The following is a 12668-nucleotide window of genomic DNA, read 5'->3' as shown; positions in this document are numbered from 1 at the left end:
TATAAAACACAAGCAGAAATAGTTTAATCTGTCCCTGTTTTGATTTAATCATATTTAATGTGGAAAATAAACTTTAACAACTTTATCTTAATGTGAATATTGAAAGCGAGGGGTGAGCAATTATTTTTAGTAAATATCTGAAAGTGACTATCAACATCATATTTGTTATTATCTAGTATCAATAATGGATGGCTTCTTATTCAAAATTTACATTTTAATTTTATCGTGTCATTACATATATCTTATAACTACCTATTGTACTAAATGTAAATTAGCCTAATGTAATGTAAATTTAAAAAAAAAATTATTTTTCATTAAATACAATATTTAACAATGAAGTACTTAAGACTTAACCTAAATAGCTATGGTGCCAAACACCTAAGCCTTTCACATGTATCTCATAAATCCACCACTCCTGCCATGTAGAAACATTAGATACAAAGTTTTTTTTTTAAGTAAAAATTGGTCTGTTCAATGTACTCCTCCCAATGTTCTCTATTCAAATAACATTAGTAAAGATAACAAAAAATGTATTCATGCAATAAAAAAACAATACTTTTGATTTATTTAACATAGACAAATACTTGTAATTCATTTATAGGGGATTGTCATCATATCAATTGGTATTAAATGCAAAAATTTAAAAAAATAAATAAATAAAATAATCATTTAATTGTGTTACTTTATATAAATAAAAAAAAGAGCTTCCTATTTTCCAATGATGATTAATATTTTTACCTGAAAAATTGATCTGATATTAAATATTTATAATGTTCAGCATTATTTTAGAAATTAAAAATCTTTTGCTTATTAATATACATGTAGATATGTAACATTGTAACATATAATTAATACACAATGAATTACATTTTATTGATTCATTATTTTATTTAAAAAAAAAAATACATATAATAGTAGTGTACAATTGTTCTTGAAAATCATTTTTCAAGTGGTGCATAATTGAGAAGTTTTTCAATCAAATCAACATGACCGAGTAACATACGTCTACAACAATAACGTTTAAGTCCAAGAGCATCCAGAGCATCACTGAAAAAATAAAAATAATAAAATGTATAGGTAAATTTCAATTAAAGGAAATTTAAAAATTTGACATGTAAATGGCAGAATGTTGGCAAATTGCAAGTTTTCAAATATTTGACAATTGAGTAATTGGTGTAGGTCCACTCATTAAATTGCGCATATCCGGATATCAGAAATTTACCTGATGGGTCAGCCTTTGTGTGGGCTACTTCCTAATTCATTAAGTAATTTATGGCAAGCATTTTTTATTTAGTGTAAATTGTTTTACAGGGAACTTAGCAATTAAGAGTCAGTTTTTTTTATGTTCTCTTTGTAATAAATAAATAACATATTAATAAGTAGTTAAGTCTTGAATATTGTATTATTGTATATTTTAACTATGAAATTAAAAGTTTTGATTTGTATTGAATTTGTAACTTCATTATTTTAAGCCAAAGAGCAATAGAACTATTAAAAAAGAGAATAGAAAAGAGTACAGAAGATTATAAAAAAGGAAAGAAAAAAAGTTATTGTGGGCTGCTAGAATTTAAATTTCTAAGGCTGAAAATATTACTATACAGGACCCATTTGATATCTTGAATAAAATAATGCGTGAATTGTAAGTAATCGACAAAAGTTTAAAAAATATACTAAGCTATTTTTAAATGACTAGGTAGTTAACACTTAGGAAAATGGAAGGGCCATAAAAATTTGATACTAGGGGGTAAGTATCACAATTGAATTATAACAGACTCAAAATTCAAATATCTATGATTCTAATGACAAGTCAAATAACTAAATCATGTTTAATCAAGCTCATTATGGAATTATTAAATGAGTAGTAATTGTTTATATAACCCAGCATTTGACAAATTCATAGCTAGGAAGGAATTACAAGTGTTTTTAGATTTTCATACTCATAGAATAGAATTGTATAACAAAAAATAAATTTTTATATCGGAGAGTCTCTTCTCGCCATCTATTATCTAACCGCCATATCGATTATACACAATACATAACAAACAAATAATCGTACATAGTGCTGCTTTATGCCAAATAAATAACCACATTAATAAACTCACCCTTCTGTGTATTCGGCTTGTAATAAGCCCAAGTAACTCTCCCATTTGTTTGCTATGACCTTTCCACAAGTAAAGCATCGGATTGGAATGATCATTTTGATTGATTTACAGCAAAAACCTTCGTCAGTATGTTAACTAATCGACAATTATTGTCAATAAACAGTAAACACAGAACAGTAGAACACTAAATTGTAAAATAGTGCGGTTATTATCAACGAACTACAATTACAATTATTTCGCTAGACGCATTCCGGTTATCATTAGGTACCCCCCCGAAATTCAGCACAGCCCACGACGTTAGTAACCTTTTATCGTATTATGAATTATGATTGGGCGTTGTAATCATGTTATCATTCATTATCACTACGTCTTGTCGGCTGTCGGGAAATTTTCCAGAGTTGGGTCCATCTCAACTTTTAGAATATAGATATCTGATACAGATACACCATTCACGACGACGCAACAATCGACATTATGGCTTTATGTTAGCCACAGCTAGATCAGACATCAGCTCGGTACCGCATTGCAATAAATATCCCCTCGTCAGTACGCCCATCAATAAAATTTTTGGTTTCCAATGTGAATGTATTGATTTTACTCTGAAGTTTTTTTTATTTGTGTCTTAGAGCGCAATCAATAGTAATTAATGCTTCGATTTTCAACTTCAGTATCTTTTCCGATAGGAAAGTGAATCTAGTTGGTGCACTCAGCAGGTCAAAATTTAAAATTTACAGTATTTTTCAAAACTATAGGTATATGCAATTTTCGATTTTTATTGATTTTTTTTTAACTATCAAATTTTGTTAAACAAAATAATTTTTGCTCAGTCAAAAAACTCGTAAATGTAATAATGTAACACAAGGTTCTTCATAATTTGAGAATAAAAAAATATGTTGAGCGGAAATTTACAATAATTTGTTGAGTTTGTATTTTCACAGAATTCATATAAATCTCGAAAATTTGCAAATTATTTCTGGTTAGAAATTCATAAACAATTTTCTTTTTATGACCAAGAATTGAACATTTCATACAATTATAAATTTGTCTACCTTCATGAAAAAAAATTTCTACCAGAATGTCAAATTAATTTTTATGAGCATTAGAATGTACAACATTACATTAATTATTCACTCAATTTCTCTTGTTGGTGCCGATATTCTTCTTTTGTTGTTATTCAAGAATGAATTAAGTAAAAATTTGAAATTTATATCATATGGCCATATGTTTATTTTATCAATTCCTATACTTGATAAAATTTTCAAAATTTAAAATTCGTTTTTATCTTACCATAACTCTTTCTACGTGTATTCAGGCACTAGCTATGTTTTTTGCACGAATTACTTCACTAGGCGTAAATTGTGAAGTCGTTAAAAACGGAGGAATGTTCAAGGAAGTTCCAGGAGGCAAAATGTCAGATGTTAAAATTCTTTTGTCGGCTAAAACTAAGTCACCTGGTTGTAATATTTCTAAAATTCCACAATGACTTACAATTTTTTTGTCTGAAGTAGATCCTGGGTACAACTTACTAGCATAAGTAATTACACCATTAGGAGCCACTCCAACAAGTCCTTTGGGTATTTCTCTATTTATATGAGCTGTAAGTCAATTTCTGATCAACTAATGAATTTGGGATATCACAGGACATTTCAGTGCAGTCTAAAGTAATCCTACAGTTTTTAAAATCATTGAAGCAATTAAGTAAACAGTTTTGATTTTGATTTTGAGATGGTACTTTACTCATTAAGCTGACAAATAAAATTTCACGGAGAACGCTAATGAAAGTTATTATAATATTGCCAACTGTAGATTCACTAATACCAAATCTGAATGCTAAGTCTGTATAACATAAATTTAATCTTAATTTCATTAGTCATTAGAACTTGGTCATTTAAACATAACTTCTTCACACTCCAAGTATAATAATAATTGATTTCAACTTTAGAAACCAATTCAATAATAAGATCAAACATAACTTTAGTAATGCCACAATAAAAATCAAACATTTTGCCATTGGATTCTATAGAGTGGTGACCAAAAGAACGGTTTTTAAGAAAAATTATTTCCTTTTTTAAACTATCATTTTTAGATTGAAGTGACTCAATTAATTGATTTTTTCTATTTTAACATTGTTACTGGAAGCATTGTTCTTCTTCATTGGGCATACTCAAAGTTTCAATTTCACAATTAAGTTTAGTGTTCATACATTCATCATTATCAATATCATTTCCAGTTTCAACAAGTATTTTTTGGCGCCTTTAATATTAAAAATATCATTATTCTACAGGAATGTAAATTAATTAATTAAATAAAATACAACATAAAACTAATGGAAAAATGTATTCTAAATCAATCATCTTCATTTACATTTAATAATTGGTATATTAGTAATTATAAATAGTTCATGCACTATCTAATAAAAATAATATTTTGGACATAAATAATGTTTTACAAATTCAATAAATACTTCTCCACACATAGAAATAACAGTTATCGAAACATACAAAAGTAATATGACAAAGTTTAACCATAAAGTTTATAATTAAACACGGTTTAATACAGTAACATAATTGAAGACCTTGGAGCAACAATAAGATGTCTCCATATTTTGGTCAAGATTAGTTTTTGATTGCATAGTAAGAAAAAAAACTTGAGCATTAGTTTGGAGGAAACAGAAAATATTAATTAATTTAGGTAATTTAAATATAGGTACATTTATCAGTAGAATTTTTTTAATTAATTTTTTAAACAAAGATTTTCAATTTTTATTGATTAAAATTAAATCTTTTATTTCAAAGAAAATTTATGATAATTTTAAATAGCATTTTTTTTATTTCCACCAACTGGAAACTTACCCCATTGGTCCACTCTGGGAACAGTGGGAACAAACATTGACATAATTAATAGTCACAACATATATCGTGCATCAAAAATCAACTTGGAAAAAAACTACAAAAGGATATTATAACATACTTTGTGAATTTTTCTAGAGAAGCAAAATTAAAATGTGGATTTATATTCCACGTAAAAATACTAGGACCATTGATTTTTAATCTTTCCTTAAAATTACAATTGCAAATTTTTGTGTTTTTTGTTGGTATAACATCTGATCTTCTACATACAATAACAAGAAAATGTTACCAATATAAATAGCACGAATTAAGATAATATACAGAACTGTCGAGGGTCATGACAAGGTTGGAGGGTGTGGGGGGTTGACTACGAAATGTATTACAACAGGCGGAGTTCGGGGGGATATTTTCCTTTTAGCATTACTAGCGCCGTCTTAAATACACCAATCTTCAAGGTTTTTGAATTAAAATTTGTCAAAATATGTATATTTTAAATTATGAATGGTTATATTAAATGAATATCTAGTTCAAATTATTTTTTGTCTGTGTAATTTAAATGGGGACAAGCCGTGGTGAACCGTGAATCGTGATAACGGTTTGTTTTGAACCGTTCGTAATTCTTATCACATATTCGTTATCAAACTATTTGTTATTAATTGTTCCTATTCGGTTAGGTGGGTGCCTCGTCAACCACGATTGTCTTCTGGACGTTTTCATCTAGTGCATTGGGTAACTGAATCGTTAATTTCTAATCGTATTTTGCCAGTTGCCTTGCCACAAGACTGATGTGCTACATTCTGTTGATACTTTTAAGCTGAATTTTTAATTTTGTATTCATTATGTAGTGACATTATCTAGAACAAGGACCATAAGATCCAATATGATTATCAAAACGCCTGTAAGTATAATGATGGTACCCATTATCTTTCTTTTACTAACATAAATATAGATTATCACTAATTAACTATACTTACATGGTATGTTTGTACAGTCTTATTCTACTTCGGATAAAGTCTCTTTGGACGAAAACAATGGAGAATTTGATACCTCCCCTTCAGTGTATGAGCCAGCCGAGGATACGTTTCTAATGTTGGACGTTTTTGAATTGGATTTGGAGCAAGTGATAAAGACTCGGTTGTCAAAAACAAATATTGATTCATCTGCTAAATGTGGACCACTGATGGTTGTTGAATTAGGTAGTGGTTTTGGCATACTTACTGCTGCTATATCAAAGGCTCTGAATGATACACTTTCTTCGATTGCTGTTGGAGCTCACTGTATAGCAGTAGACATGAATCCAACTGCTTGTCTTAAGACTATTATGACATGCAGAATTAATGATGTTGAAGTGAGTGTATAGTTGTATAGTTATATGATTATTTTTAAATATTATAATTGTTTGTGACTCATTTGTGTTTTTATATCTAGGTGGATGCAGTACGTGGTGACTTACTAACATGGATGCGACGTCCTGAAACAACTAAAACCAATAATGACTCTAACAAAGAAGTGTATGGCCCTATTGATATACTTTTATTCAATCCACCATATGTTCGAGGCCCTGATGGTGAACATGCCCCTACACCTAGAGTAACAAAAATTAACGCTAACGACCAGGCACATGAATATCAAAAGCTAGTAGCTATGGAAGATGCCGCTTGGCTGGGTGGTGGCCCAGATGGTGTAGATGTTCTTAAAAGGTTGGTATGAGCGTGACTACTTCATGTACCTAGCAGTTATACCTATACCATGATTATAAAGATTATGTAATGTGGGCTAGATCGGCGGTCAGAACTTGTTACGCCATTGTTCCATTAACTGCCGAGCGCTGCTAGTCAGATGTGTCGAAATTTCATAATTTCATATTATTATGTGTATAATCTATCATAGTTTAGATAAAATTTCACTTAAGTTACCCGCATTTTTCTTTAGAAGTTAACTGATGTTTTGAAAACTATGGTGCCAAAACAATTCTCCCGAATCATTAGTTTAAAAGTTATAATCACTTAAAGTTTGCTATTTTCTGTATTTATATATATGCACAACGCTCTTGTTTACCATTTTCTGTATTTATATATATGCACAACGCTCTAGTTTACCACGTATTTTATGAATTTATATATTATTTTTAGGAACTTAAGTATTTTATTGAATGTACGCTTTAATGTAATTAATCGAGAACTTTAAGTGACTACATCTTGCAAACAGTAAAAAAAAAAAAATGTTTTAATACCTTAATATGTTCTATTCTGTAATTTTGCTGTATTTTTATTTAATTTTTTTTAAATAATATATTAGGAAAATAACAAATACCAATTAGATTTAGATGCCTACATACAGAGGTAGCATGAACTTTTTTTCCTATGGAGTAACTACCTTAAATTAGTACTTACCCACACCAATTTTTTTACATTTTACACTCGTCATTTACACATTGTAAATGCAGGTCTTACATGACCGTGTGAGTATAAACTATAAACAAGTATAGTTCCAGGTCTTGGAGACTGGACTACTGGAGTCATTGCTTCATTGGGATACACACCCGGCAAATTAAGTATTAAAACAGACTTTTATTAGTCCTCAAAATGAATGTGCTGAATATTCAACAGGTGGCAACACAAATTTTCTTTTTTGGTACCAATTTTGTATAGAAATTTCCAACCTACTATAAAATACATATTGTATAGAGTATTTATTTTCCAGGAAAAATGACACTTTCTCGTTGTTTAATTTGTAGCCAGATGTGCAATACACAACATAGCATGAATATGGCATTTTACAAAAGTCGAAAGTTACATAGGACTTATTAATTATAGATAGTTTTTACGATTCAGTCTATAAATAAAACTATCGAAGAGTTCTTCGGTAGATTTTACTATTCAATTGACCTGGAATAAAACTATATGTACGCCCATATGAAATAATATGAAAATCTGACACGTCTGACTAGCAGCGCTCGGCAGATAATGAAACTACGCCGTAACGAGTTGTGACCAGGCGCTCATGTACAAATTGTACTACTGATAACTAACCTGTTTTATAATCTTGACTTATACTAATATAATATATTTTGTATGCATTTTTATTAATTAGAGCCCTGCATCAAGCGGCAGATCTTCTATCAGAGTATGGAGTATTTTATGCACTGATGATTGATTACAATTATGATGCACTAGTGCGAGATGAGATGCAAGCCCGGTGTGAACGAGGTGACCAAAATATTTACGATGATGACTTGAACAATTTAGAGTTGACAACTTTTGGAAGCAGCCCCGGTAGCAGACGATTAGTATGCCATCGTATCTTGTCCCGAAATATCATTGGTGAACGTTTATCTGTGTATCGAATTTATCGTTATACATTTTAATTCATTGCATCCTACATTATATCAGAGTATCAGACTGACTATTATCATTAATTTCATTAACACTTTTTTATATTTATTTTTCATTTTAATATTTGGCATATTGTGTGGGCATTTACTGTGGAACTTAATGTATCCAATTCAATGTATTTCTATTATACTATATGTATTACTCAAGTCAATTAAATTAAGCATATTAATACAATGTCTATTTTATAATTAGATATTATAACTCATTTTTTTTTTATATACTGTGAAATATAAATATATTGTTATAAAATAATCTATTCTTTTAATTTTGTATTATTTTTATTTTTTAGTTGTTTTTATTATTATTTTTTTAAACTGTGTTAAACTCTGAAGCCAATTAGTTAATGAAAATGTTATTTTATACTCTTAGAACTATTAATTATTATTTTTATATTAAAATACATTTCGTTTCTAGTCATATAGTTACTTGGAAAATACATTTATTTTATAGTTATCAATTTATTAAGAATTATAAATGTTGTAAAATATCAATGGCTATTCTAAATTTTTTCATCTTTTCAAGTTAAAATATCTAAATTATGAAGAACCTTCAGCCATGGTTTTTCCGTGTTTTGATGGCCCTTGAGGAAGGGCCTTTTTATGTTGTTGGTTGTTTTCTGCTACATTTATAAATAATATAATATAATTATAAATGTCAATATCTAAATTAACAAAATTAAGATTATTAGTGAAATTTAACAGTAGTCAAACAAATGACAGTAATTATTTTATTAGTATTAATACTTAATAGGTATAAAATATTAATTACCTATTAGTTAATTAACGAATTAATGTGTTTTATTTCACAAGTATTATTAATGTTTAAACTTTCAGCAAAGTTGACAAAATGTATTGACTAATGTTATAAGACAATTGACGTTTATAGTAATTACAAAATTGAAGATGTAGTTAAATATATTTATTTATTTAAAGTATGATGGGACTTCTACCCATGCAAAGCTTGTACATAAAACAATATACAACACCTTGACTAGGAGAATACATTAACCATTGCCGTTTACATTTCTCGCCATTTGGTAACTTTCTTTGAAAAAAAGTTAGTGATAGATGCCTTGTGTGATCATTGTCTAAAATATAAAAATAACTAACAATAGTAATATAATAATTAATGTTCAAGTCAAAGAAAACTAATTATAATAAATATAATGATTTATATTTTAAACTGATATAATATTTTTTAAACTTTTCTATATTCACCAATCACTTTTCTTTCTAGCTGACTTTTCAAATGAACAATTATCATTTTGAAAAAATGCTGGTCCCTTTTCAATAAAATAGGATAAAAAGTTGTCATCAATTATGCTTAGCCAGTAAAAGGAATCCTTGCAGTGCATATTATACATCACTACTGACTGAACTAATACATTCTTTGGTAATCGGAAAAAAAATCCCCGGTAAATAAAATCCCCAAAGCAACTATTTAAAAAATTACATAATTATAATAATATACCTAATTAGTATATTAGACTATTAGAGTATGTATATTAGTTGGTAAAAAAAAAAATAATAATAAATAATAATAATTATACATTAATATACATATACAGCATAAAACATTTAATTTCTATACAATTATAAAATTACATTTAAAACATTAAATTTTTTTAATAAATATGAATTTTTAATTTGTACCAACATATTATTTTATAAGAAATGCACTATAAAATGCATTTAAATTATATTTATTATATCATATATGTAGTTTAAAAATTAGAAAAAAATTGTATATATTGTTTTTATTTTTATAGTGTTGTTACTGTAGTATTTGTTACTTGTTTAGTTCTGGACGTACTAATTGGTAACTAATTCAGTAATAGGTACCTATCGAGGCCTATGATAAAATATTGTTATCGACAATAACTTGTCGTGCTATACAATTTATTATTCGTACCGTCGCCGTTGGCAGTTTGCAGAAAGTTTCTTTTTAATCGCAACAATTTTCGTTTATGTTATGAACGAAATTGGAAAAAATTCTCTAAAAACTAAGAAAATGCACTAAAATCGTCAAAAAATGGCCTAAATAAATGGCAAAAATTTTTTTACCTACCAGCTTAAAATATAACTAGGTTTATCTCAAATTAATTATGACAAAATAATTAAAATTTGAGGACATATTTATAACACATAAATATATAAGTGTCCTAACTATATGTAAAATTATTAAATCAATATAAATCTTACCATTTTTATCGGCAGAATGATTGTGTTCATGGATCTCCCTTGGATTACTATTTTGATGCGATGTTTTCAAAATAGCTAAACATTTAAATTAACTATATTTTGCACACCTCCATCTCTTGAAAAACTTACAGTCTTTTTGATGTACATAAGTATAACCATTTAAGCAAATTTTATCGTTCCCTTGATTAGATTTAACGATTTCCATAGTCACACAGTCACACAAATTAAAGTTACTTAACAGGAACTGAAGATGTACTAACCGTAACCGTTATAATAACGTATAGATAGACGTGTAAATAATTATTTTATAACTTGTATTTTCCCAATTTCACATTTTATTGCTCTATGCAACTGTAGCCCGCGAACCTTTTTTATCTGTAAAATGCTTTCTTATTGCACACTAAATTTGTGGTATGAATGTGAACATTTTGGTCGGTAACAGTCATATTTATTTATACGTGTTCTTATTTATACATTTATATTTTATTATTTTATATTTTTTTCATACTTAGTACAACTTTGAATTTTTAAATATAAATTTTGTAAATGAATATTTGTTGCATATATTAATTAATAATATAGGTATAAAGATATAATATAAGATAATATAATTATTTTTATTATTATAATTTAAATACTTATTAGTTGCTTTGGGGATTTTTTATTATCATTATTATTTTTTTCCGGGGATTTTTTTACGGGGATTTTTTTTCCGGGGATTTTTATTCCGGGATTCCATTCTTTGCATCATTTGAATTATTTATTTCAGAATCTTGAGAATTGAGATACATTCATAAATTACATAAGCATGTTAGTTTTGAATCAATAATTTCATTTAAAAAATTTCTACACTTTTTTTCTTAGGTACCTGAATTTCAGATATTAAACACTAACAATACCTATTGTAAAATAATAAACTAAAAATTTAAATATGTTATGACGTATTTATTACCTGTACAAGAGTTATGAATTTGTTGTTTATCATTATCAATTTGAATTACTGCCGATTGTATTGGTAAATCTGTTATTTTATGTACTTCAGAATCTTGAGATAACATCTATAAAATGCATAACATAATTGTTTTTATTGAGGTGTATATTTAATTTATATATTTAATAATAGTATACCTAATAGTTAACAATAGTTAATTAAATATATTTTTTATATAATATATTACCTAAGATATTAACCTTTCTTAGAACCAGCTGAAGAATTAACACAAAATGTAGGTATCGATTTTTGGTAATTTTTGTATTTTGTCTTGATTTTCTTTTCTCAATTTTCTTTTTTGGCTACCACTTCAATATTTTGTATTTGCAGCTGACATAATGTAAACGCCAATTATACGTATTAATAAAAATAATTCAAAACGAACTATAAAACATTAACTGTTCATCTTTACGACTACACATAAACAATAACATTATATTATACGAAAGAAATAATATAATGTAATGACTTATAAACTATAAAGATAGTTGACAGTTTAGTCAGTAGGTATCTGAATTCTGAGTATCCACGGCCGAGACGGTCACGTCATGAACAAATTTTCCCAATTCTATTTTTAAATACAGTGATAACAAAATTTATGCCTATTCACTATACAGTATACACACAAACCTGGCTATGACGCTATGTGTCCCCACTTACCATGCTATTGGTTGTAAACACGGTCGACGGTCCCCATCGCATGTTAGCAGTGGCGGTTTTTGGAATTTTTTCTGGGGGGGGGGGGTCCTTTAACATTATCTTATAATACATAATGACAAAAAAGTATAACCCATTAATAATAACTAAATATAATTTATAAACCCGAGCTCCTAGAACCCATAATCATTGATTATAAATCAATAAAATCAATGCCATAATGTATCACAGCCTAAACACGGGATCTAGGGGGGTCCAGACCCCGTAAAACCGCCACTGCATGTTAGTTCAAACAAGAAAAGAATAAAAATTAAAAATATTCTTGTAGGTACTATAAAAAGTAGAAATTATCTATCACTCGATGTAATTTTAACCTAACCTAACCTTTACACATGTGAACCCCGGGGACATGCCCCCCTGGCCCCCCTTAATCCGGGTTTGGACATCCACTAGGCCCGATTTTTTATATTCAT

The 12668-nt window shown here is 28.2% G+C and overlaps 3 protein-coding genes and 1 pseudogene across 3 annotated transcripts; 1 reads left to right on the top strand and 3 right to left on the bottom strand.

The window, feature by feature from the left end:
* Positions 1-863: 863 nt before the first annotated feature.
* Polr2L (DNA-directed RNA polymerases I, II, and III subunit Rpb10) lies at positions 864-2351 on the bottom strand. The gene is made up of 2 exons (XM_015508333.2): positions 2103-2351; positions 864-1047 (listed from the first exon to the last, which is right to left on the bottom strand). The coding sequence occupies exons 1-2, from the start codon at positions 2195-2197 to the stop codon at positions 939-941; spliced, it is 204 nt and encodes a 67-aa protein (XP_015363819.1). The 5' UTR covers positions 2198-2351; the 3' UTR covers positions 864-938.
* Positions 2352-3335: 984 nt separating this feature from the next.
* LOC149060419 (uncharacterized) lies at positions 3336-4189 on the bottom strand (annotated as a pseudogene).
* A 1417-nt stretch (positions 4190-5606) lies between these two features.
* On the top strand, positions 5607-8611 carry HemK2 (HemK methyltransferase 2). The gene is made up of 4 exons (XM_015508324.2): positions 5607-5849; positions 5943-6299; positions 6380-6651; positions 8045-8611. The coding sequence occupies exons 1-4, from the start codon at positions 5832-5834 to the stop codon at positions 8316-8318; spliced, it is 921 nt and encodes a 306-aa protein (XP_015363810.2). The 5' UTR covers positions 5607-5831; the 3' UTR covers positions 8319-8611.
* A 638-nt stretch (positions 8612-9249) lies between these two features.
* LOC149060418 (zinc finger MYM-type protein 5-like) lies at positions 9250-11872 on the bottom strand. The gene is made up of 3 exons (XM_089217282.1): positions 11726-11872; positions 11500-11605; positions 9250-9433 (listed from the first exon to the last, which is right to left on the bottom strand). The coding sequence occupies exons 2-3, from the start codon at positions 11603-11605 to the stop codon at positions 9273-9275; spliced, it is 267 nt and encodes an 88-aa protein (XP_089073408.1). The 5' UTR covers positions 11726-11872; the 3' UTR covers positions 9250-9272.
* Positions 11873-12668: the final 796 nt, after the last annotated feature.

Source organism: Diuraphis noxia, unplaced genomic scaffold, assembly GCF_037042655.1.
Source record: "Diuraphis noxia isolate RWA-SAM2 unplaced genomic scaffold, SU_Dnox_SAM2 contig0001, whole genome shotgun sequence".
In the NCBI taxonomy this organism is placed as follows: Eukaryota; Metazoa; Arthropoda; class Insecta; order Hemiptera; family Aphididae; genus Diuraphis; species Diuraphis noxia.
Note: the sequence above shows the minus strand (reverse complement) of the source record. Positions and strands in the feature narration are given on the sequence as shown.

Bases quoted from the DNA above. Each gene is read 5' to 3' on its own strand.
- Polr2L (XM_015508333.2), bottom strand. From the start codon at position 2,197: ATGATCATTCCAATCCGATGCTTTACTTGTGGAAAGGTCATAGCAAAC. The intron at 1,048-2,102 runs GTGAGTTTATTA...TTATTTTTTCAG, and splicing joins CAAGCCGAATACACAGAAGG to TGATGCTCTGGATGCTCTTG.
- HemK2 (XM_015508324.2), top strand. The intron at 6,300-6,379 runs GTGAGTGTATAG...TTTTATATCTAG, and splicing joins GCAGAATTAATGATGTTGAA to GTGGATGCAGTACGTGGTGA. The intron at 6,652-8,044 runs GTTGGTATGAGC...TTTATTAATTAG, and splicing joins GGTGTAGATGTTCTTAAAAG to AGCCCTGCATCAAGCGGCAG.
- LOC149060418 (XM_089217282.1), bottom strand. From the start codon at position 11,605: ATGTTATCTCAAGATTCTGAAGTACATAAAATAACAGATTTACCAATA. The intron at 9,434-11,499 runs GTAATAAATACG...TTTATATTTTAG, and splicing joins AATTCATAACTCTTGTACAG to ACAATGATCACACAAGGCAT.